Consider the following 26944-nt stretch of genomic DNA (forward strand, 5'->3'; position numbering starts at 1 on the left):
ATGGTAATGTTCTCACTCAATGCCAATGTCTTAAGTTGGACTTCTCAGAAGCAGCCCCTGAGATGAAGATTTGAGTGCAGCTCCATAGAGGATTCATCCCTAAAAACACCATTAAGGCAGTGGAGAAGTGAGACAGAAAAGGTAAAAAATGTAATAAAAGGTGTGTTAATGATCAGGTTTGCACTGTGGATGGATCTGTCCCGCTGGTACCTCTGGGAAATGGTATGGTACATGCCTTAATGTTACGCCCCATGAGGGATGAGGAAGTTGGGATTGTTATTTTCCAAATCACATTTGTTGTTGGATAAAGGTTGCTGCAGGAGAAATTATTCCCCAGCATTTCTTGCTTGCCCTGCCTACAGACCAAGCAAGTTCCTGTGGTGAGAGAAAGCCCTTTAAGTCATAGGGACTTGTGGCTTGGTGCAGTGGCCCACACTTGTAATCCCAGCACTTTGGGATGCCAAGGTGGGTGGATCACTTGAGGTCAGGAGTTTGATATCAGCCTGGCCAACACAGTGAAACCTGCTCTCTACTAAAAATATTAAAAAAAATTAGCTGGGCGTCGTGGCGTGTGCCTGTAGTCCCAGCTACCCAGGAGGCTGAGGCAGGAGAATTGCTTGAACCCGGGAGGCAGAGGTTGCAGTGAGCCAAGATGGCGCCACTGCACTCCAGCCTGGTGCCTGGTGACAGGATGAGACTCTGTCTGAAAAATAAATAAATAAATAAATAAATAAAAATTAGCCAGGCAAGGTGGCGCACATCTGTAATCCCAACTACCTGGAAGGCTGAGACATGAGTATAAACAAACAAAATTTGGAGAATATATTTGGGATGGGCTGATCTCAAATACAAACTATGTCTAAGTAGGTAAGGGCTGTTGCAGAAATGTTGGCATGGATGGTGAGGAAATAGGAGAAAGGGGAGGCTACAGCAGCCAGTATAATAAAATAAGGCAAATCAAAGTCACTATGTATATATAGTCTTGTATTCTCCTTTGCCACCTAATATAATACCAGGGATATTTCACATATGCTTAAATATTAAGAAAATAATTTTTAATGGGTACCTAGCGTTTCATTTTACAGACATACCACAATTTATTAACTGATGCCCTATTTATAATTTTGCAATCCCTAAATAATTTGACAATAAATACCTTTGTTCAGACTTCTTTCTCTATATCTCAAGTTGTTTTTAAAGGATAAATTTATCAAGGACAGTTTTGCCAATTATTTAGAACACTGATTGCTAATCATATCTAAAATAATGCTTAAAAACTGACAGCCAACGATATTTTTATCTTGATGAGGTCTCAAGACATGGAAGTGACATAACAGCTACTTTATTTTTTATTATAAATCTTCTGTTATTCCCTATATTTAGTTGCTCTCAAATGAAGGCAGGTTTTTACACACTGAAAGTATTTTTTATTAGTTATTTGTCCAACGAAGGTAGTAAATTTATCATCATGTCATTCAATGAGCTAGTTACTCCTGAGAAACAAGAGGTGAACACCTTCTCTACAAGAAGGTTATTAACAAATTTAGTCTCTTTCTCCACAAATATTGTATCTTGAAGGCTTAAGATACACAAATTAGGGTCCTTCAAAATTTGCATTTTATTAGTCTGTGAGGAAATATACTGAATTTTTTTTCCATTCCCCAACAGCTTGGCATGCTTTCTCTCCCACTGAAATGTCCCCTGAAAGCTTTTAATAACCACCATTAACTACATTCAATGGCTTTCTCTCATTTTTTCACTCCTTTCTTTCTTTGAAGTACTCAACTCTGTTGAATGGTAGCATACACAAAGTTTTCTTTTTCTTTCTCTTTTTTTTTTTTTTCAGACTGGGTCTCACTCTGTTGCTCAGGCTAGAGTGCAGTGGTGGCAATGGTGTGATCTCAGCTCACTGCAACCTCCAACTCACAGGTTCTAGCGATTCTCATGCGTCAGGCTCCCCAGTAGCTGGGACTACAGGCATGAGCCACCATGCCTGGCTAATTTTTTCTGTGTCTTTAGTAGAGACAGGGTTTCACCATGTTGGCCAGGCTGGAATCAAACTTCTGACCTCAAGTGATCTGCCTGCCTTGGCCTCCCAAAGTGCTGGGATTACAGGCATGAGCCACCACACCTGGCCTTTTTATATTTCATTTCATTTTATTTTTGTTTGTATTTATTTTACCTTAAGTTCTGGGATACATGTGCAGAAAGTTTTCTTAACTTCTGAAAAACCTGAACTTTCTGAGTCATCCAACTTCTTTTCCATTTGGTCTTCTCCTATTGGTCTCTTTCAGTGACCCCTTTCAGTCACAAGTAGAGGCATCCTCCATAGTTCCCATTCTGTCTCTTTTTGTGACCTCTCTTCCTCCAAATGTGACTTCATGATGATGACTCTTAAAGCTTCATTTCCAGTCTTCACCTCACTCATCTTACATAGGGTTTAGCATGAAACGTCCTAATAGAAAATTCCCCTGTGCATCTAACGAGCATCTCAAGCTCTGCATGATCAAATTCAAACCTGTACTCTCTACTTCAAAAGAGATTTCCTTGTTGTTTTTCTTTTGTCATCTTAAACTCCTTTTTATCCAACTTACAAGGAATTCAAGGCCTTCTATAATTGGGCAAAAATATGGCCTTTCTAACTTTATCATTTTCATCCATCATAAATTTTTGTTCTATTCACCATACAGCCTAAACTTTGCTTTCTTCTTGTTTTTATTCAAATCATTAAAATTTTAAAAATCCAAAGGTTTAGATTTAATTGTTTGATGTCAAGAAAATTTTTCTCAGCTCAGTCTTCTCAATCAGTACAATAGCAGCCTCCTTCACAGAGTCTGTGTAATACCTACATAATCTAATCTATGTCAAAGTGTCTAGCTCAGTGTTTGGCACATTGTGCCCTTGCAATAAGTGTTCACATATCTGTTCATTCATCATTCTGGCCTTCTCCATTACCTTTGCTATGAAAATGTTTGTTCCCATAGACCCCTAACCCTTCAACTCTGCCCTTCTCTGTCTTTTAGTCGTGTGTAAGTGCAAATGTTACATGACATTCCTAGAGTAGGCTTTCTGCAAACATATTAAGTACCTAAAAATGACAAACCCTACTTTCCACTTCAGTGCATAAAGGAAGTACCAAAAATAGGGAATCTAGAACTACGCTCCTCCTAGTTATCAAATTTCACACCAAATGTAGCATATTATTGCAGATGAGAAAACAGTTAAGTGATAGCCTTTCATTTTAATCGCAAATAATAAGGAAGATAAGGTGACAAATGTTTTACGTCTATAAAAAAATGACACATTGCTGAATGTCAATTATTTCTAATAGGAATCAGAAACACATACATATAGTGGTGTAAAGGAGGTATGCACTTTGGCACACATATTAGAAACAGCACATTATTACTTTGTGAGTTATCTAGAATTTTCAACACTGACATTATCTTACATCTTCAAATATGTGTCTGATAACTGGTTAAGTAGCTTCCTTTGATGTATCATTTACAAACTAATTGTTTTGTTCAAATGACTTGAGTTTATTGTCCTTTTGGTCTTTGCAATACACTGAATAGTTAACAGCTACTGAATGTTCTTATTTTGTTTCTAAGATTATCATCATATCATTGGCATTGGCTTGTGACAATTTAGGAGAAAATAACTTTTTTAAGCATAAGCAGTGCTTTTATAATCACCTACTTCAAATTGCTGTGTTGTCTCGACATCTGCTTATTGCCATTCACCTTGAAAATACAGATTTTTTTTTCATCTACTTTAATCCATTGGGAGTTTCAGTTGGCGTTCCCATGAGTTATTTCTCTCCAGAAGCTGTGTCTTATCATATCATCTCACTGGAAGCCATAGGGTGACTTATTTTTAAGGAGTGTTTAAAAATTTCCAAGGTAACATATGCCTATTTTAATAACTCAGATAATACTGAAGTATGTAGAGTTAAAAGTAAACGTATGACCCCTACAAATCACAAATCCCTCCCCAGAAGTAATCCCTATTAACTGTTGGTTAACTTTCCAGACTTTATATTTTACAAATTTATATAAACATATAGGCGCATAAATTTACAATTATATTGTGCATTTACAATTATATTTTTTTCTTAACACGCTGCTACTTACTTTCCCTTTAGCAATACATTTTAAACATCTTTCTATATCTGTACATTCACCTTTAAAACTTCTGCATAGGACATATGTAAATAATTCATTGAGCCTGCTTCCTGCTGATGGACATTCAGGTTTGTTTCAGTCTTTTATTATGAACAATGCTGCAGTGCACATCATTACATGCATATATTTGTGTATTTAATATGAACATTTTTGAAGGTAGATCTCTAGAAATGGTATTGCTGGATTAAACAGGGTGTGCATTTAAATTTTGATAGCTACTTCCAATTGTCTTCCAAAAAAGCTTTATCAGTACACATTATTTCCAACCACATGTGAGAGTCTGCATTTCTCTCCACTCTTTATAATGTTGGATATTATCACTTTTTACTTTTTAATGATTTATATCATCAGGATCTCACTAACCATACTTCTTCTGAAACAAATGTCTTCATAATAACCTGTATAAATCCTGGTTTATTATTGAGATTTTTCCCATGTTACATGTTATAGATATGTACATGTCCATGGATATTATTACATGTTAAGGATATGTACATGGGTAATGGTACATGTTAAAATATACAAATGTAAAATTGAAATTGCAACCCTAGTAAATGGAGCCATTTTGGAATGGTGTGTATATCTCCTAGATGAACAGTAATGGGAGCAAAAGTACAAGACAGTCTATAAAATGAAATTGGCTAATTCTGCTTCCTTAACAGTAGACAGAACATCTAATATGTGGTAAGAAGACTGGAAAACTATTTCTTGCTTTATCCTAGAATAGTGGTTTTAAATTTGTTTCTAGGAGACCTAGGGTTCCCAGGAGATCTCACAGGGGCTGGTGGGGAGTGGGCAGGTGCGTGGCAGAGAGAAGGCTGAGGAGGACCAGCTGGGGGCTTCAAGTTCCCTTCTTCTCCTGATCCACCTTTCTCAGTGACTCATATCTATTGTACACATGGAGCTTCTGAGTAAGATAATGTTTGAAAGAAAAGCTGTGCTCCTAAAAAATACAATGATTAACCATATTTGTTTCAGAATCCAAGTAAAAATCTTTCAAATAAGGGGGTTGCTACAGATGGCAATATGTTTTGATCTAATTTCTCTAGTTGCCTTTCACTGGGCCAATCATTTGAACACGTAGTCTTGGAAAGAAATTAAAGAAGCCCAGTGATGGAAACTGTGCTTGAAGTGTCTTCTCAAATTTTATGCTTAAGCAGGAATTTTATGAAATTAGATTTACCCTGCTTTCCACGGCCACACCAGCTCAGGTACTTGTTTCTAGTTCAGAGAGGTCTCCTGATTACTCTCCTCCAGTTTGAGGAAAACACTGAGACTCCTGGGCTCTGATAGTTCAGTGTTTAGGGACTTGTTGCCTTATCTTGAGAGACTCACTTTCAAGTTACCTGCTCCTGCCATGTCTCTTAGTGGGAAGTCACTGTAGAAGTCATGCCGAGCTTATGATTTCATGTTTAATGTTACTAAGCATCCCAGCCCTGCTGCCTAGCCATTGGCAATTCTCATCTCCTGTCCTAGATACTGCATGATAATCTGTAAGTATGCATTGGCTTGGCCTCTCTCCTCCAGAAGCCAAGGGGTTGGTCCAGAGCTTTCAGAAGTTAAGCACTTGCATGTCCATTTCCACCAACATAGCACAGCTCTTATTATTAAATTTCCAGGGATTACATGCTTAATATTTCTGAGCTTTGTACTCTCTTACTAGTTAGTTAGGAGAGTATCTATTTCAGCAGAGGTATTTGCAACTTTCGTCACTTCTACTCTTAAAAACCAGTAAGAATATTGGTATCAATGCTACCTCTCTAAGATGATTTATTGCGTATGAACTGAGTTATCTTTGTCTTAGACTAGGCATATATATGAAGGATGTGTTCCATAGTATACAGACCCTCTGGGCTACTCAGCAGAAAAAAAAAAGTCTCTGCAGTCAAATGTATTTGGGAAACAATGTATCATTCTTGGTGAATCAAAATGTGCATTAGAGAGGCAATGTGCTAAAAATATTTCTTGAATTTATTTTATCGTATTTTACAATTATTTCTCTAGTCTCCCTTTCTTTTTCCCTCCCTCTTTCTGTCTGTAGCAAGTTTTTTTTTTTTTTTTTTTTTTTTTTTTTTTTTTTTTTTTTTTTTTTTTTCTGTTTCCTGTTTTTTGGAGGAGAGTCAATTCTGTCTTAAAGGCACACCTCATAAATCTTCCCAGTACCCACACTAGCTGGTGAGTGGGCACTGTGTTTGGGCATTCCGTGGGTACAGGCAGAATCCTTTCTGTTTACCCAGAAGTCCCTGGAAGACTGCATTTTTCTGAGACAAACCACAGAAGAAAGAAAGACCCCCTCTGTGAGACTAGCAAGCATGAATCGCCGTTCCCTACCTGAACGGGTAGGCAAACGCTATGTCGATGCTGAGGTTACTTTCTGTCTTGTTGACACAGTCCACACTCAGCCGCAGGCCTCCGGAATAGCCACCGCATGTTGCAAATGCAAAGATTGCAAAAAGCTGTGGAGAACAAATTAACAAAAAGAGGGCAGTTATTAGGATGATACTGCTTTAATGAGATATATCAAAAGGAGCCTAATGTCTGCATTGAGGGAAGTTATCGCACTTGGTTCAGCTGGAAGATGAAGGTAGAATGGAGTGAGGACTGCGGACATGGTATCTAAAATAATAGTCTGGCAAGTGACAGAAATGTGGCTTGGAGAATGGTTAAAGACAGAGACAAAACAGAGCTATGTTGGGTGTGTAAAGAGCTGTCACGCCTCAGAGGGCAGAGGCATAATCCTATAGTCAAAGGCTGGAAAGTCCATTACCAACTAGTTAATATTGGATGTTTGCAGATAGGAAGACGTGGGAGTGTATCCTGGCTTTCTTCCCTTTGTTTGGCTATATTTTCTACCATAAACATGACTTGTCTTTTGGAATAATATGTATCAATATTTTGAAGTCATGGTCAGAGAATTCTAGAGCAAAGAGTTTGAGGATGAGTAGGTGAGTTTCTAAGAGGTGCTATTTTAGAGCACAAGATCTCAGTATATTTCAGCTTCCAGCTTTCACTGGTGGTTACATCTTTGTGTGGTTGCTATTTCTAAGTCAACTATTAAAAGTTTCAACAGTTAATGTCATGGTCTGTCCTGGTGTAGAATGTGAATGTGTGGAGAACCAGGCACCAATAGTTAGGAGAAGGGACTCTGAGAAATCTTCTAGAAAGAACAGATGCTTGGAAGATAGGAAGAGGGGACATAAACAAATGCTAAACTTTGTTCATTTCATAATTTGGCTAAGTTCAAAAGAATTTCTTGCTCATTTCTAAAGGAAGTCAATCAAATACACCTAATACATGCTGCAAAATTCCAATTTATCACAATTTAATTTTAGAATTCAGGTTCTTACAGTAGTTTGTGGTCACTATTGAAAACACTAGATCATTTTGCATAGTGAGAGGAGTTATTGCACAGAGGTCAACTGGGGTCAAGGGCTCTGGAATGTGACATTGGGAAAGCTGCTTAATTTCCTCCTGCCTTGATTTCCTCAATGAAAAATAGCATTGATGAGAACTCTTCTGGGTCACTTTGCTATTTGTGGTGTGACACAGACAGTTGCTGTGGACAAGAAGGCTGATGGAGCTGGCAAGATCACCAGGCCTTTCCAGAAAGTTCAGAAGGTGAAATGAATATTATCTATAACACCTGCCACCTCAATCTTAATCGGGGTAGAAAAACAGCCTCAGAATGGTTTTGTCTCAATTGGCCATTTAACTTTAATAGGAAAAGACTGGGTAATGACAGCAAGGCATTGTGAAACCTTCACAGGCAAAGCAATATTTTGTGGGTCATGTGTATCCGTATGTGTGTGTGTGTGTATGCGTGTGTCAGTTTTAGGTGATTGGTTTTTAAAATCTGTATTTTAAAAAAGGGAAGAACTCGACCAAAAGATATAATGATTGTAGTAAGAGTAAAATGTGTTAACATGTGTGAAGCATTTAAAACAGATCCTGGCACTCTGTGAGCTCTCAATAAATGTTAACGAATATTACTGTAAGTAGCAGATGCTCCTTAATCAGACGTTCTGGGCCATAAAATAGGAAATTTGGACTTAATCCCTAGATAAATCTGTCTGGCTATCTGCCCCAGTGAACCAACATCCAAGCAGTCCAGAAAAACTGAGCTTCTTGACTTTGTTAGCTTTCGTTACACAGGATTTGACAAAAGCTATTCCAGCTCACTCCACAATCTGGGGTTGACCACAGAATGCTGAAGCTGAAGATAACCCCATCTTTAAGCCCCAGTGGACTGACTTACTTCTCATGACCAAATGTTCTCTTCCTGTAAGTATTAGTAGTATTAATAGAAATAAAGAGAAAGTGAATTTAATGGTTCAATGCTTAATTCTAGGTTTCATCAGACAACACTGGATGTCCCAACCATTTTTGCCACATTAAGATAGCATCTCTGGTAAGAAAAGAAATGACAGAGTGTGGCGCCCCATGCTGTGGCAATGGAGAAAGCCCTTTCATCTCCAAGTTTCCTCATCTGTAAAACAGGGATATCTCCTATGTCTCTCTGAATCGCTGAGAAAACTAAGTGAGATGGAATATGTATCTACATGCTACCCTATTCCAATTCATGCAGAGATTTGTGTGATATTTACATTTCTCTGGGGGCAGGAGTCCCAGGTGTGTGATAGGCAGTTGTGTACATAAAAGTATGAAGGGATTGTACACTGTGGCCATTTTAAAGTGTCTACTATGGGTCAAGTATTATGCCCAATATTTAATATACATGGTTGTATTTCACAGTGCCAACAGTGTTGTGAGGCATGGGTACATGAAGCTTAATATTTCTGTAGGAAAGATATGGTAGAATAGCATAATTGTTTCAAAACGTTTCATTCAAAAAAAAAAATCCTTGAGATGTTAAAATGTAGCAAATTGGGATTGAATGATATAAAAACAAATCTTGTCCATTTCAGTGCTTAATAACTATAAAGAAACTACCTTGGCGTTTCATCTTATATTAAGTGCTTTATATACAGTAAGGTATTATTAATACTGTCATATAATAAACTTAAGAAGGAATGATAATTATGTATTTAACTAGTTTAAAATGTTAGATACATGGAAACGAGGTGTCAAGACTATTGATGCCACATACACCACAATTTTTTCTTTTCACTTCTCTTGAATGCTGAAAACACAAGGCATTCTAATAGAGTTAAATATGGTACCTATGGGCTTTCTGGTTACATTTCTCCCTTCCCCATCATCCTTACTGCTGTAAGGTACATGGATGTGCTTTGGTTAAGGAATAGTCTGAGGCAGACATCCAGGCCTGCATGACTCAAGAAGTTTACAGTGCAGGCGCACACTCCACTAGTTATATACCCTGTTTGTGTAAGCTCATACTTAGCTCAAAGCCACTATTGTCTGGAAGATGTATAATTGCCCTGTTGATCTGTGCTCTTGGGCTCAACATGGCTCTTGTGCAGGTGCTGGCACCCAGAGAGAGAGTGAAGCTAGTGACCCCTGTAAGGGACAATGATCGTCTGCCAGACAGACAGGAGGGGAGCCAGGACATGGCTCAGCTTGCTGGTGCCCAGAGAGAGAAAGAGTTAAGCTGCTAGCCTTAGAGCTGCTCTTGCAGGCTGGCCGTGCAGCTGTGCATGGGAGCCAGCTGCTGAGAGGCGCTGCAGAGCCAGAGTCGACAGTTGAGATAACGGTATGAGTAAGCTGCTGATGAGACAGCAGCTGAATAAAGCCATATCTCATTTACCTGCTGTCTCTCAAGTGTTCTTCTAGCCCCCTGCCCCACATCCACCCCCTCCCCTCTGCCCTCAGCTGGGGCTGGAACCTGACCCTGAGCATGACAACTGCTTAAATGGAAATCATACTATGTGACTGATGCCAAATTCACATGGGTTTGGTAGGATTGAACAAACAATGTCTGTATAATGCTGGAAGAGTCAGATCCTTCTGAGTGAATAAGTTATTACAAGGATGGTTGACTCTGTATTTTGGAGTGTGGAATCAACTCTTCCAGGGAAAATCAGTTAGTGGCCTGGTCCTGTAATTGGAACACATCAAGACACAGTGAGGAGAGGGCACTGGAGGCTCTCCAGAGGCCTGAGATTCTCTAGGTGTTATCTTGAAAGAGTGGGAGGGGACTTCAGAAATCTTCCTGCTGATTCCCCTCCCAGTTACTCGCCCAACCATTCCTCCTTACATGGGGGAGCAGAGCAGTTCTGGGGTGAGGCAGACCTAAGTTTGAGCCCATTTCCTAGCTGTGTGACACTGAGAAAATCACTCCACTTCTCTAACCCGCAGTTCCCACATCTACCAAATCGAGACTAACTTGCCTCATTCACTGGATGTTTAATGACAGATTTGCTATGTGCCAGCTGTTGGGGAACAGAAAAGTTGAACAGTTAGAGAAAAGACAAGGATAAGGAAGTTTCCCATCCACCATAGGGCTTAATGCTAGATATGGGAGACACAGCCAAAAAGCACATACGAATAAAATCATCTCAAATTGTGTTACACGTTTAGAGGGGAAACTATTCTGGACAGGAGATTACACCTGGGGGTGTTACATTTAAGCTAAGACCTGGGAGATGAGTGAGAGGAAGCCATGCAAAAAATGAAAGTAGGACGTAGGATCCTGGTCTCTAGACTTCCTATGTTAGTGTTCTAATTAGCTCTATGGTTAGGGGAATAATGTTTTTTTTTTTTTTTTTTTTTTTTTTTTTTTTTTTTTTTTTTTTTTTTTTTTTTTTTTTTTTTTTTTTTTTTTTTTTTTTTTTTTTTTGCCACGTATGTAAGAGTTGATTCTCAAAGGGTGCAGTCTTCTTCACCCAGAAACATACCATGGGTACTTTGGTGACCTGAAGTTCTCCATGTTTCTCCTGAGTGTCTCATAAACACACAGCTGGAAGCTCATTACCAAAGCAGAGCAGGTTGTCCTTGCTTTATCTTTCTTTCCTTCCTTCCTTCTTTCCCTCCTTCCCTTCCATCTTCCTTCCTTCCTTCCTTCTTTCCTCTCTCTTCCCCTCTTTCATCCTTCCTACCTTTCTTCCACTTTTTACCCTTGGTGGGGGTGGAAGATATTAGAAGGAGGAAGGACCTTGGAAGACATGATAAAGAGCCAAGGCATTCCTTTCTTGGCCACTGATGCTTGAGAGGCCATTAATGTCAGCAGCTGAGAAGACTTGTCTTGTAGACGCTGGGTTCTGCAAAACTAAGTGCAATTCCTAATGCAGACAATTTCCCCTTTGGAGAGGCAAAAAAGATAGAATAACTTCCCCTTCAGAGAGACAAAAAAAGATAGAATAACTTTCTGTTACATAGCCAGGATGAGGGTGAGACTAAAAGGCCAAGGAGTGAGAGAAGCCTGAGGGGACAGTGTGAGGGGGTGGTGTAGAAATCAGTGAGACAGAGAACTAGAGAGAAAGCTCTCCATTTGAGGCTGACTCTGTGATGAGTATAAGCAACTTGATGAGATATGTAAAGACATCTTCAGCCAGCACAGTGCCTTCTTTCTGGTAATGTGGTGTACTAGCTCACCTTGCTAAACATTGAAGGTGTAACCCAGGGGCAAAAGTCCATTCACCCATTCAGGTAGAATTATAAAACTCTGTATTCCCATCTTTTCTTAGGCTCCTGATACTCCTCAAATAAAGCAGACACTTCACCCTCCAGCACATTCTAATATAATCAATGTCATAACCACTGGCCCAATCATTCACTTCCCTTGAGTTCAGGAAACCAAAATAAATCACCCACAATAAACTCTCATTTCACTACTGTCTTAGATGATCTACGGCTCTGTTCCTCACAAAAAATTACTCTCAAAATCTATAAAATTAGCCAACAGAGAATCCCCTTGTATGCAGCATGATTAGATATACATTTAGGTGGAACAGAACAAAATTGTCCTGTGTTTTCTGGCTTAATAGACATCCATCAAGCAAAATCACCCATAGCAGGAATGATATCTTTGCAATTAATGACATTGAAGGTTTTCCCCTGGAAAGAGAGCAAGCAGCTCACTCCTTGGTGCTAATAGACCCACACAAGGAATACCAATGAAAGATGATATTACTCCTTATGGTTAATTTGCAAGTCATAGTTAAATGCAACAGGTTGGAGGAAGACAGAAAACCAGGCTGATTAATGGCACTTTTAGGGATGCTTGGTCTGCAGTGAAGTTGGGGAGAGGATATCTCCCAAGGCCTGGGACACAACCTTCATGTACTAATCCTGGAAGAAACAAGTCAGAAGACTGACAGGAACTAAGTTAAGTGTACCAACAAACAAATCTCCCAGGAATAAAGCTGTGTTTTATAGCATTTGCCAACTTCCATAGTGCAAATATTTCCACGATGGCCAATTCCAAGCTACGAACATACTGCCTCTAACCAGGAAGAGATCTGCATGACTCCACTGCCACCAAGATGCTCACCTGCACCAGGGACCTTCATTCACTTTGAGCTTATTTCATTGATTCTCTCCTTTTCCATTAGGTATAATCATTCATTCATTCATCCACTCAATTACTTACTCACTTATTTAGTTAGTTATTATAGCAAAGGCTATTGATGCCCTACTGATAGGTGCAGCTTCAGGGGTCAGTTTCATACACACCAAAGGCTTCCTCCCTCACACACCTGAGTTTCCCTGCTGAGGACATTCAGAGGTAGCACGAGTGTGCCTGTCCTGAGACTGGAGCAAGGTAGATGTCCCCAGGAGCTAATTCCCTGGCAGCTTTCAAACAATGTGAGAAGGAAATTGGTGGGTAGAAACTTCAATGTTCTTGCCCTTCTGGAGGACAATTTTGTGATGTGTTCAAAACACTTTCTCAGAGGGTGCTTATTGAGACTGAACCCCAGTTTCCCATAGAAGCAACCTGCTCACCACACATCATTGGCTGGCTTTCCTTCCTGCCCCATCCCGCTGCCCACTTGTCATTGTACTTCCCACCATTGCTACCCAAATAAATTATTGAACCAAAATTGTCTCAGGATCTGCCTTTGGGAAACATGGCTAACACAGTATCTAATTGAGAGGGCACCTTTTACTTTGCAGGCATTACCACTACCCTAGGACTATGATAATAAAGGAAATCGTATTTCCCTAACCCCTCATCTCATGCTTCTAGCTTACCACATTCTAGTCTCTCTGGCTGTCTCCAAATCAACTGAGCTCCTTCCAGCTGTAGAACCTTTGTGCTGTCTGCCTCCTTCAGCGGTAACTTCTGTCCTCGCATGCTTTGCATGAAGGGCCTCTTCCCATTCTTTCTTTTCTTTTTTAAGGAGGGAATCTTCCTTGACTACATTAACTAGTCTTCCTCATTTTAGTACACATCCACCCCTACTCCCATTATTCCATTTTTTAACACGAGGAGACTTTTAAAAATCGGTATGAGTTTGGTATTATTTAATCCCTTGCTTCTTCTTTGTTTTACCACTTCCCTAAGGAAAGGCAATACACTTGTTTTTGTTTATTGCTGCATCTCTACCACCTCGCACAGGGCTTGGCATGAAGTAAGTACTCCCTAAATGCTTGTTGAACTCAAAAGAAATACAATAAATAAATAAATAATACCCTTCCCCCACCTCCAGGGAACTTGCTGTCTATTTGAAGACACGGACAAGCTAACAGGCACTGCAATGGTGCATTACTGTGTTGGCACAAATTGAAGCATGTTGGGATAATATATGGTACATACTTGCAGGGGAGGGGAGGGGAAATAGCTATCTGGAGGAATGGATAGCTGAGCAGAAACCAGGAAAACGCACCTGATTTATCCAGGTAAGAGGGAGAAGGGTGTTCTAGGCAGAGAGAAGCAAGTCAAAGACATACAAGTGAGCAAGTGAGGCACATCTGGGCTGTGCATTTGATAAGGCTGCATATGTTCTAAGGTAAGAAGAAGAGAGTTACTCAGTTCAAGAGGCAGACAGAAATATGTAAGGTATGGGCTACCAGGGATCCTAAAATGACAGCCCCGTGGCCATATCCAGCCTTGTCTCTTCACCTATGTATGGATGCTTTCACGCTATGATGACAAAGTTGAGCACTTGGAGAGTCTGTGGTCTACAAAGCCAAACATATTTACTCTCTGGATCTTACAGAATTAGTTTGTCAATGTGAAGAAACCTGGGTCTTTCAAGAGGAACAGTTTTTCAGCAGGGGAGAGGCATTAAAAAAAAAGCGCAGTTCAGAAAGGCCACACTGATTACACTGGTAAGAGGATTGGCAGAAGGTGGAAGACAAGGAATTGTCTTATTTCCCCAGACAATGGACAAATCCTTTGCCAACAGGACCATGCTTCAGGCATCTTTGTATTACCTATTGGCCCAAAACGTTGTCTGTGGCTCACAAATTTTATTGAATAAGTGAATATATGAATGAATGGGCAATGGAAGAATGAAGTGCTTGAAAAAGGGCATTTTGGCACTGAATAACTGAATAGTCAATAGTCACTCCTTAAAGGATGATGATGATAGTAATAATAAAATCGTTATATTTAGTTTTCTGTATCAATCTTCTCAGTAAGTCCATTATTTACACTGGCTTATTTAAGCCTCTCAATAACACCCTGAAGCAGAAATATAACCCCTCATTTTAGAGATGAGGAAACCGAGATTAAACAGCAAGACCAAAATCACATGATCTACTTGTAAGTGAAGCAGTCATGGTTTGAACTCAGGTTGGCCTTTCTCTAACATGTATCTTTCTTCTTCCCAACCCTCCCAGGAGTGTGAAAAGGGTCTCTCTCCAATGGAGCACACTGTGGAAAGATTAATACAGAAATACTGACCATAGATGGGCTTTCTAACTAAGGCCTTCTCTGTCACATCAATGTTCAGAAAGAAAGATGAGGGCTACATGAAGCATATATAAGACAAAGCCCTGATTGTCCACATTGCTGCAGGTGGTAGCTCATGTACTGTACCTTAGCAACACCCAAGCCTCCACTCTGCAGCATCGCAGGCTCCCAGTGGGAGGGAGTTAGTCTGGCAAGATCGGAATATTTGAAAAGCCTGATGTGAGTAGGTTATGCCAATTACACTTGACAAGTTCCTCCTCCTAATTGTCAACCACCCACAGCTAAGGGTGCTGGGTTCCTCACTTTCATGCAGCTTCACAATTCAACAGCTCATAGGTTAAAGAGGCCCAGAGCCTCCCCCTCCTCCCTGCTTTGATGCCCCCCTCTTGTCCCATCTCCTTTTATGATTTGTCTTGAACTGTTGATTAGTCCTCAGTATTTCTGGGAACACAGCTGATTGCCTTAATAGTAGCCCTAAAAAAGAGAGGAGTGTGTACCTGACTGTCAGGATATTTTCCAATGCAGAAGGAGCTTTTATTAACCGTGGCCTACCTCATCCTCTACTCGCTATACAGGAGGCCCCCAGTAGACAGACGAATGCCTCTGAAACTTAATGTTCCATTCCTAATTCTTTCTTTTAGTCTTTTCTTCTCCTACTCATAATCATATTTTTCTTAGGAAATTGACCAATTGCTTTATCAGCCATCAGTTTATGGTTACTGCTATGGGTGTATAATACTGTGACCCAGAAGGCTTTTGTGAACAACCTTGTAAAACCTCAAACAGGACCTTCATGTGAAGACAAAAATTGCAAGTTGACTCTGGAACACATGCAATTGTATTTTATTTGGAGGCACTGAAAGCTATTGTTAAAAGGCTTTCCCCACAGAGCTATGTGTGTTTTCCGGTCTATAATATATAACTATTTGTGCTCTTAAATGGCCTCAATATTGCCTATGCTGCATTCCATTTCATGCTACCTGTCAAAAAATTGTGCCCTTCTAACTGCTTTGTGATTTGTGTGAAATCTTCCCAGGCAAAAGCAGCCTTACAGAACTTGTACTTCATGCTATCAACTGGGGAATTCTGAATAGGCCCTACAGAAGGAAAACTCCAAGTTACTTACATGGCAAAATAAGTTTCTGTTTTCATTTTCTGAAATGTCTAGTCTGGGGACTATACCACATGGCAGAGTATTTGGCTATAGATAACAGAAAGCCTGACTTACAGGGGGCTTAAACAAATAGGGGTTTCTTTTTCACATATATCAGGAAGTCTAGAGCTAGGTGGCTACTGGTATTGATGATGTTTGGATACATTTCTTTGGTTCTTACAGTCTTTGCCTCATTGTCATAAAATGGCTGCTGTGTTCCTGAACACATTTCACTGTATAGGAGACTAGGAAGTGAATATTCAGCTTTCCTGAGTCTTACAGGGGAGGTGGGCAAGAGAAAGAGGGTTGTGATGGTTGTTGAGTCAGTCAGTCTCCACTCTCTGCCACAGAAACTGATGAGAGAAAGCTGGCAGAAATAAAACAAGCTTCTAAGGCATATTATAAAGGAAACATAGCATTGTCAAGCCCATTCAAGATTCAGTCATTTCTTTTTCACTAGATACTTCCTAGACAGCTCTGTGCCTTTATGCAATGAGCTAAACTGAACTCTTGCCCATGAATTGAAATTTAAATTCCTGGTTAAGTTATATTTTTCCACATGAAGCCTGATACAAGTCTTTAAAATAAAACAACACATGGCTGAAATGGTGAAAACAATTTGGAAGCAATTTTCATTTCTATAAAACACAGAGTAATTGGCCAGGCGCAGTGGCTCACACCTGTAATCCCAGCACTTTGGGAGGCCGAGGTGGGCAGATCACAAGGAGATGGAGACCATCCTGCCCAATATGGTGTAACCGTGTTTCTACTAAAACACAAAAAATTAGCCAGGCGTGGTGGCACGCACCTGTAGTCCCAGCTATTCAGGAGGCTGAGGCAGGAGAATTGCTTCAACCTGGGAAGTGGATGTTGCAGTGAGCCAAGATTGTGCCATTGTACTCTAGCCTGGCAACAGAGCAAGACTGTCTCAAAAAAAAAAAAAAAAAAGTAATTAAATTATGAAGTAGCTAATCAATATTATGCAAGGGTTAAAAAGAAGGAATAGTAGTACAGAAAGTTGAAAGTTGTTTATAATCTTTTTAAAACAAAAAAGTAAATACATGTATTGCATTTTTGTAAAAGAAAATATTTGTACATATACATACAGTATATACTTTATAGAAATTGAAAAGGTCTAGAAATACAGCACTGAAGTGTTACTAGTTGTAATCATTGAGAAGTAGAAGCTAGAGTCAAAATCTCAGTTTTAACTATTTTTGCACTAATGGAATTTATTCTAATAAGCATGTGTAACTTTTATAACTAAAAACTGATTTTCTTAAAATTGTAAATGCAGACAACATCTGGGTAACTTGAGAGAAGTAAATTCAGAACTGTCATTAATGGGTGTGCTGCTTTCACTTTCATTTGGATGAAAAATATAAAGTTAAAGAAACCCACTCCCTTTGGAATTATCCTCAATAGTACTTTCAAATTATTTATATTTACAGAGACTATAAAGTAGAAGAACATTTTGACCTGCTTATTTAATAAAACATTTTGGCAAAGTCTCTCTTTAGAATCAAGGTAAAAATATTTCAAAATATACCATCTGAACACATGGCTCAAGTATACGTCAAGCATTAGTTGATTAAAAAGGGCAACTTCCATCAGATTGAATAGGAATAATTACCTTTAAAGGAGTCAACTCCAATTCTCTCATATTTGCCAAAATGGAGTAATAAGATAAAATAAAAATTCAATAGAGCTGACACCACTTCTCTGACACCCGATGAGAGAGAGTCTTGTGAATTAATTTCTTGCCTATGGTAGTGGTTTTGAACTTGGTATTTTTCCTGGGTAAATCTGTGATATGGACTTCCTGAAGTTTCTAACCTACCATGACCATATCTAGTGTATTGAAGAAAATCAGTGATGATAGATATCTTAATTGCATACTTCTTCTTGATAGAATCAGAGCACAATGAGCTCTGCAGACAGCCACTGTTCTGTAGTTCAATAACATGCATTGGATATGCTGGAATGAACTACTCCTTGCCAGAAGCTGTGCTTTCATGAAAATACAGAATGATTGAATTTTTAAAACACTAAAGATAAGTCACAAACCTCCACTTCCTCCTCCCCTTATTTTTTAGAGTAAGCCTCAGATTGCCATGTGCAGTGTTTTCTGAATAGGAAATAAATTCCCATGGGGATTCAGTTCTGGCTTAATTCAATACATTTGGCATGTCTTCTTTAAAATTTAAAATATTTTATCAACCAGAGTTGTATTTATACCCATGGAGCAATTTAGAATATCATAGGGTTATTCTGGGAAAAAATGTTGATCCATAGTCAATTGGCTGTATTCAATTAATGCCTTTTCACTAGATAATAAGAGTCATTTAGCAAAAAAGTCTCTCTTATCATTCCTTCTTCTTTAAAGAAATTTAATTCAGCTTTACCTTAATGAAAGATAAGCACAGCGTCCATTAACAGAATAATAGGAGGTTTTTGTTTGTTTGTTTGTTTGTTTGTTTGTTTTTGAGACGAAATCTCCCTCTGTAACCCAGCCTGGAGTGCAGCAGCATGTTCTTGGCTCACTGTAACCTCCACCTCCCAGGTTCAAGCCATCCTCCAGCCTCAGCCTCCCAAGTAGCTGGGATTACAAGCATGCACCACCATGCCTGGCTAATCTTTGTATTTTTAGTAGAGACGGGATTTCACCATGTTGGCCAGGCTGATCTCAAACTCCCATCTCAAGTGATCCACCTGCGTTGGCCTCCCAAAGCGGTGGGATTATAGGCGTGTGTGTATGTGTGCGTGTGTGTGTGTGTGTGCATGTGCACACACTTTGGAGCTGTACTAAATAGAATCCGGGGCTTACCGGCTACAGGCCACAAGTATAAATAGCATTGCCTTAAGCTCATGAGTTAAGAGGTAGCAACCCAGAATCATTCATAGAACCATTTATTACCAGAATAATTTTGAAACGTGCAAATAAATGTATCTAGAAATTTGAAAACCTTTCTACATTCTACTTCCTTTGAACACCATACTGGCAAGTCACATCTCTATACTCCTTCTACTTCGAGACAGTCATGGACTCATTTTGATTATTCTGATTCTTAACCTAGAAATTGATGTTTGAACTTCTCAGACATGATGCATGGTGATCAAATTATCTCTCTCCAACAACAGGAACATGCTACAATGCATTTTGATTGTGTAATGGAGAAGAAACAAACTTAAAACATACTGTTAAAAGGCAGTGTTCATATTGAAAAATTATCAAAATACAAGAGCAGACATTCTAGATGAGCAGATTGAAATATATGGTAATGTGGTATTTTCTGATTATAATTCTAATCACAATAACCACAACAACTGCTGCTGCTACTTAGTAAGCTTCAATTTATATCCATCAATGCCCTAGGTGCTTTAGAGACATCATCTCATTAAAATCTCATAGCTCTGTGAGGTGGGTACCATCATTATCACCACTTTACAGCTATGTAAACCATGGCTTAGAGGGATTAAGTGATTTATCCAAGGCCACACAGATAAAGATAGTTTAAATTCATGAGTTTATAACTATACCAAAAGGAGCAACTAACCATAAAAATCGAATTGGTCTGTGTTAGAAAATACTAGGGAACAAATTCATTAGTTTAAAAACTGGTAAATAAAAGAATTAATCCTGTGTCTTGCTTTTTCTTTAACTCCACAGCTTCTGCACAGCAAAAGAAACAGTCATTAGAGTGAATCGCCAACCAATAGAATGAGAAAAAATTTTTGTAATCTACCCAGCTGACAAAGGGCTGATATTCAGAATCTACAAAGAACTAAAACAGATTTACAAGAAAAAAAACAAACGAGCCCATTCAAAAGTGAGCAAAGGACATGAACAGACACTATACAAAAGAAGACATACATGAGGCCAACAAACATATAAAAAAATGCTCATCATCACTGGTCATTAGAGAAATGCAAATCAAAACTACATTGAGATACCACCTCACGCCAGTTAGAATGGCGATCATTAAAAAATCTGGAAACAGCAGATGCTAGAGAGGATGTGGAGAAATAAGAACACTTTTACACTGTTGGTGGGAGTGTAAATTAGTTCAACCATTGTGGAAGACAGTGTGGCAATTCCTCAAGGACCTAGAAATAGAAATTCCGTTTGACCAGCAATCCCATTACTGGGTATATATCCAAAGGTTTATAAATCGTTCAACTATAAGGACACATGCACACAAATGTTCACTGCAGCACTGTTTACAATAGCAAAGACCTGGAACCAACCCAAATGCCCATTGATGATAGACTGGACAGGGAAAATGTGGCACATATACACCATGGAACATTATGCAGCCATCAAAAACGATGAGTTCGTGTCCTTTGTAGGGACATGGATGAACCCAGAAACCATCATTCTCAGCAAACTGACACAAGAACAGAAAATCAAACACCACATGTTCTCACTCATTGGTTGGTGTTGAACAATGAGAACACATGGACACAGGGAGGGGAGCATCACACACTGGGGTCTGTCGGGGGGAAATAGGGGAGGGACAGCAGGGGGTGGCGAGTTGGGGAGAGATAGCACGGGGAGAAATGCCAGATATAGGTGATGGGGAGGAAGGCAGCAAATCACACTGACATGTGTGTACCTATGCAACAGTCTTGCATGTCCTTCACATGTACCCCAAAACCTAAAATGCAATTAAAAAAATTGGAAAAAAAAAAGAGCACCACTGACCAAAGAGTGGAAGAGTAGACATTCTCTACATAAAAGTCTTCAGCTCAGCTTGAGCAACATAGTGGCAGCCTCATCTCTACAAAAAATAAATTAGCTTAGCTGGGTGGCATGTGCCTGTAGTCCCAACTACTTGGGAGGCTCAGATGGGAGGATCACATGAGCCTGAGAGGTTAAGGCTGTAGTGAGCTGTGATTGTAGCATCACACTCTCGCCTGGGTGGCAGAGTGAGTCCCTATCTCAAAAGATAAATAAACAAAAGAATGAACAAATAAATAAAAGTATTCAGATAATAATGAAGAAATAATAGAATATCATGGTTTTGCAACTTGTTTTGGATTGTTTGTGTCCCTCCCAAATTTGCATGTCAAAGTCCCAAATCCCAGTGTGTCTGTATTTTGAGATGGGGCCACTATGGAAGTAATTAAAGTTAAATGAAGTTATAAGGGTGAGGCTGGATTTTATAGGATTAGTGCCCTTATAAGAAGAGGCACCAGAGAGCTGACACTCTGTTTGTCTCCCTGTCTCTCCAAATACACGCACTGAGGAAAAGCCATGTAAGCAGACAGTGATAAGGCAGCTACCCACAGGCTGAGAGAAGAAGCCTTAGCACCTTCAGCTTGCCAGCACCTTCAACTTGGATTCCCAGTGTTCCGAACAGCAAGAAATAAATTTCTAATCTTTAAGCCACACAGTCTACAGTATTTCGTTACAGGAGCCTGAGATGGCTAACACACACCCCTTCATGAACTAATAAATCTAAGCACTGATGTCTAATATCACAAAAAGAAAGCCAATCAGATGTTATATACTGCCAAAGGAAGATGACCACACCAATTCTGAAGTATTCTTAGCAAAAGGAAAACAAATCAAATCCTGAATTTAAGCAAGCCTCTATGTCCAACTGTAAATTTATAGGAAATATAGGAGAGAGAAGAACATGTGAAATGACACCACAAGAATGAAATCAGCAAAACCCAGAGCCTGAGAAAATCTCCAGGGGAAACACCTTGTTTATTTAAGTACAACAACAAACAACAAAAAGTCCGGAAAAAAAAAAAAAAAGAAGAAGAAGAAAAGTAAAGAAAGAAAAAAGAGAAAGGAGGTAAGTGAGAGAGAGGGGAACATCTGGATTAAAAGGAGCTGGGGGCTATTCTCATTAGCAAACTAACACAGGAATAGAAAACGAAATACTGCCATGTTCTCACTTATAAGTAGGAGCTAAATAATGAGTACACATGGACACATAGAAGGGAACAACGCATACTGGGGCTCTTCAGAGGGTGGAGAGTGGAAGGAGAGAGAGTATCCAGAAAAGTAACTAATGGGAGCTAGGCTTAACACCTGGGTAGTAAAATAATCTGTACAACAAACCGTCATGACACAAATTTACCTATGTAACAAACCTGTACACATACTCCTGAGCTTAAAATAAACTTAAAAACAAAAAAGGTCTTAAGGGACATACCAAGCAATTACAATGTGTGAATTTTAAGAAAAATCTAGATTCAATAAAACTATAAAAATATCATGAGATTCAGTGAAACATTTGGAAATGTGTAGCTATTTGATGACATTGAATTATTGCCAGTTTTTATGTGTGATATATTGTGGTATTTTTGTTTTAAATACCTTTGAGAGATACATACCAATTTGCTTATGGGAGGAGTGATATATGCCTGGGGAGAGTGTAAGGATGAAAGCATAAAAGGAACAACATTGGCTGTGGGGTAATTATTTTTGGAGCTAGACAACAAAGAGGCAGAGGCTCATAATATTATTTTGTGTTTCTTTATACATGCCCGAAATTTTTCATTAAAAGTTTTTAAAGGCTAAGATCAGAGTATTAAGCAATTTATACATGAATATATACTTATAGATAAAATCCAATATAGTTTTTCATTCGATATATATACTTTTCATGCTTTTAAAAGAATATTCAAAAATAATATTAAGCAAAATTCCCAAGAGAAACATTCTTTAAGGAAATTTCAGTCTGTTCTATTATTATACTACTGTAGGACATAGAAGAAAATATATTCTCTTTTCTTTAACAAAAATTTTCTTTGTTAATAATCTTTTATTGATTGTGCTAAGGACCCATTTAGTTCTGCCTCATTACAGGAGAGTAGCTTTTTCTCATTATATTTTAATGAAATGAAGGATCACCATAGCCTACAGGGTTTTATATTCCATGTAAAAGACATTATTTTTTAGGCAATAAGATAAAGGTCCTCACCATCTTTCAATAATGTCTTTCTATTGATTAAATCTAAGAGGCAATAAAATTTATTAGATTACTTGATGTTTAATATATTGGTTTCAGTTTCTGAGTACCAGTGATAAGTGGAGTTCACATGGAGCACACTAATGAACACAGACATAAGTATTATCCCATCAAACTCCAGCTCTGCAGAAGAGACTGCAAGTATGGAGCCATCTAGTGATTCTGTAACTAAAAGACAGAGTGGCCTTTTCTTAAAAATTTAGCTTTGGGCTCCCAAATTAAATTTATACTACTTTTTAACACATCTGGCAAGGTTAAAATACTATCAGAGACATCCTGTTTGTTGATGGGAACCACAGACAATGATGCAAAAACTAGTGATACAATTCTAAAATGAGTGGTTTGCATGAGCTGGAGAAAACTGGAAGATGTGGGAAGAGAAATGTAAGTGGGAAGTGCCTCACAAATAGTATTTGCCCAATAAATATGTGCCTGGTGAACATGAGAGAATATTCTTTCTCTAAGAGATAAGAAGGAGGCATTGGATGGGGCTCTGGGAAGTTACACTGAATTGGAAAAAAGGGAAATTGAGGATCTTATACAAAAGGGTCTTAATCTTATTAAAGGAAGATGTAAAGATTAGGTATTTGAGGAACTAGAAAGGAAAGTGGAGTATCTTCTGAGGAGGTGAAAAGAAATTAAATAAAAATGAAACGATTAAGAATGACAAAGAAGGCAGGATGTCATTACATTATTTTCCTTGCCTGGTTGAAAGCCCTTTGAGGCAGGGACCATCCTTTGATCATCTCTGCAACCCCCATACTATGGGAGTGTCTGTAAATTAATTTCCTCAATGAGGGTCAGTAAGCCAAGAGTAAAACTCTAGTCAAACAGGCAGTTGAGGTAAGTTAAAAAGTAGGTGAAAAAAATTAGAGAAAACATTCTTTGCGGAAGGTAAATAAAGATCAACATGACAGAACTAGCATCAGTGCAAACGCAATGCATAGCTCATAGCAAGCATTTAATATAATTTGTTGAACTGGAAATGAATCCCTTCTCTTGCCCTAAACAAGGTGAAACTCACAAGTGTATATCAAAGTGCTTTAGGGGTACTTTGGTCTACCAGAAGTGGTTAAGTAAGAGAAAAAAGTAGAACTAAATGTTAGGAAAAAGGACATCTACATGAAATGTGAAGACATATGAGGGAAAGGAGGCAGGATCAACATGACAAAAAATAGATAAATAAAAGTGACAAAAATTGAATGACAGCATTCCAAGGTGTGAGGTTATCTTGGAAGTTGGAATAAGATGAATTTGTTTGGGGGAAAATTTGATAGTTGTTTTCTAGGTTTGATAGCTCCTGATGAGAGGAGCTGAGGAGTATCTTTGGGCTAGTGTTTAAGCTTAATTTCTCCTTTGGAAATCTCCTGAAAGCTATGGACATACTCTACAGAAAAATTCTCATCTGCGCATATATTTAAAAATTATCACGCGGACCTGGTGAATTCAGATACCTCTCAGCATTCTCCAAACCACAGATTCAAGGACCTCAGGCTAAGAACTTCTGCTCTTATAGAGCAGCACAACTTATAAGGTGCCACAACTGGTGATGGACTATGGATGCCTCCTTTGAAAACCTATCCCTCACATTCATTCACAGCTACTTTGGGCAGCTACTTCCAAGGCACTTTCCAGGTGTACTGCCCACTTAGGTTTCTGATTCCACACCTTCCACTTTTCTTGGATATTATCATAAACCATTTCCTTTAGAATCATGTCACCAATTCCACTTTTGTTATTTCCATGTGCACCAAAATCCTATCTATAAGAAAATCCAGGATCTGGATTTTTTGAGGCAGCCTGTTTCTTAGAAGGGAGCTACCCTGAATGAAGATCACTTCACTGCAATCGTAAAATAAAATGTTCCACAGTAAAGTGACATAGCTGAATCTCTTTCCCTCGACTGTAAAAGAAAAGTGGCAGAATCCTGCTGAGAAACCCACTGGCACACATGAGACCTCAATAACTATGTGTGGCATAGAATTTATTTCTAATGGAATAACCCAGTTTCTGCAGACTGTGATTTGTAGCGGCCAAAGCATCATATTTGTGGCAGCTGAATTGTGCATATCTGCAGAGCAAAGGAGCCTGACAGGAATGGTAGAACCCAATCTTCATTTTCCACTCATTTCCCTGGTCGCCAGGGCTTGGATGTTCACATAAGCACCTTCCCTTTACAGGAAACTGAAAGCAATGCTCAAGAGGCCGGCTGAGAGCATCAAAATGTTATGGTGTTTTGACTTCCTTAGCAGAGATTGGTTGTAACTGCATATTATAATGGATGCACACTGAAGTATGCGAAGAATAATTTTCCAGTCTAATGTTTTCCTATCTTCCCAGTCATAATAGATGAAGAAGATATCATCATTCTAAAGAGATAAATCTCAGACCATTTTATATTAGTATACAATTTAGGAAGGGTATCTTTCCATGAGTTCTGTTATCAATAACTCTAGGAAGCCAGCACTCATGTTCTGGGAATAAAGTATAACTCAGCAACCTAAATTAGAGGTTAATACATATAAATTCACACGACTGAATTCAAGGTTTTATTTTACCTATGACTCTTTTTGAGACAGTCTGTATCCAATTTGTTTTATCAGAAATATGCAGACATTTTTCTTAAAAAATGAATATCTCTTAAGTGTAAATATTTATTGACTGCACACAAAATAACAGGCATTGTGTAGGTGCTGGGTGCAGTGTATTTACTTACGTATATAGCAAGAAATGGATAGGCAAATAAAAATAAAATTGTGATAAATGAAATTAAGGTATAAGCAGGTACAATGGTAGAGAGTAACACTGCAGTCTTCTCAGATAAGGTGAACAAGGAAGGCCTCTTTGAGGAAGGGACTCTCTGGCCCAAAAGACTGAGAAGGAGCTAGTCTTGAAAAGTTAGGGATGGATGAATGGAGAGTCTTGGACAGAAAACTCTAAGGGTAAGAACTTGACATGGTTGGGGAAAGGAAAGGAAGCTACTATGGCTGCAGTGGGCAAGAGGAAGCACAGCATGAGATGAGGCTTGAGGCAAGACCAGGTGGGTCTTCCTAAAGACTCTGAATGTTTGTTATTTCGTTATGAGTCACTCTATGGCAATTATTAATAATAAAATACTTACAATCAAAAGAATTAACTAATGTTTGGGGAGCATTTACTATTTTCCACATCCTGAAGAAAGTGCTTTATATCCATAATCTCAAACGATCTTCCCAACACACTTACAAGATAAATATTATCCTTGTTCCACATTTGGGAAAATTGAGGTTCATAGCATGGTAATTTCTGTAACATCACACACAGAATAAGTGGTAGAGCAAGGAGTTGAATCCAGGACCACCTGTCTTGAGTTCTTAGCCAAATCCAGAGACACCCTTCTTCTCTTGAACTTCATCTACACATTGAAGTAAAGACAAGCAGGCCAGGTGTGGCTGTTCATGCCTGTAATCCTAGCACTTTGGGATGCCAAGGCGGGTGGATCATGAGGTCAGGAGCTCGAGACCAGCCTGACCAACACTGTGAAACCCCATCTCTACTAAAAATACAAAAATTAGCTAGGCGTGGTGGCACGCACCTGTAATCCCAGCTACTCAGGAGGCTGAGACAGAAAACACACTTGAACCCGGGAGGCAGAGGTTACAGTGAGCCATGATCCTGCATTCCAGCCTGGTGACAGAGTGAGACTCCATCTCAAAAAAAAAAAAAAAAGACAAGCAGAGCCTGACATAGGGTGAGAACTTGGAGGCACCTGGATTTCTTTGGATTCCATTCAGCCGTACCACTGTATTTCACAGATGCTGGGATGGGATACAAATCCCTAACAGAACCAGTGGTTTGTGGG

At 39.0% G+C, this 26944-nt stretch overlaps 1 protein-coding gene across 2 annotated transcripts in view; it reads right to left on the minus strand.

Moving 5' to 3' along the window:
• Window positions 1–26944, minus strand: part of SYNPR (synaptoporin) — a 340334-nt gene that overhangs the window by 134543 nt on the left and 178847 nt on the right. For both annotated transcript variants that reach the window (XM_017527363.2, XM_017527364.2), the window contains one exon: window positions 6516–6640. In XM_017527363.2, coding sequence (XP_017382852.1) covers window positions 6516–6640 — 125 coding nt within the window. The remainder of the gene's footprint in view (window positions 1–6515; window positions 6641–26944) is intronic.

Source organism: Cebus imitator, unplaced genomic scaffold, assembly GCF_001604975.1.
Source record: "Cebus imitator isolate Cc_AM_T3 unplaced genomic scaffold, Cebus_imitator-1.0 Scaffold48, whole genome shotgun sequence".
In the NCBI taxonomy this organism is placed as follows: Eukaryota; Metazoa; Chordata; class Mammalia; order Primates; family Cebidae; genus Cebus; species Cebus imitator.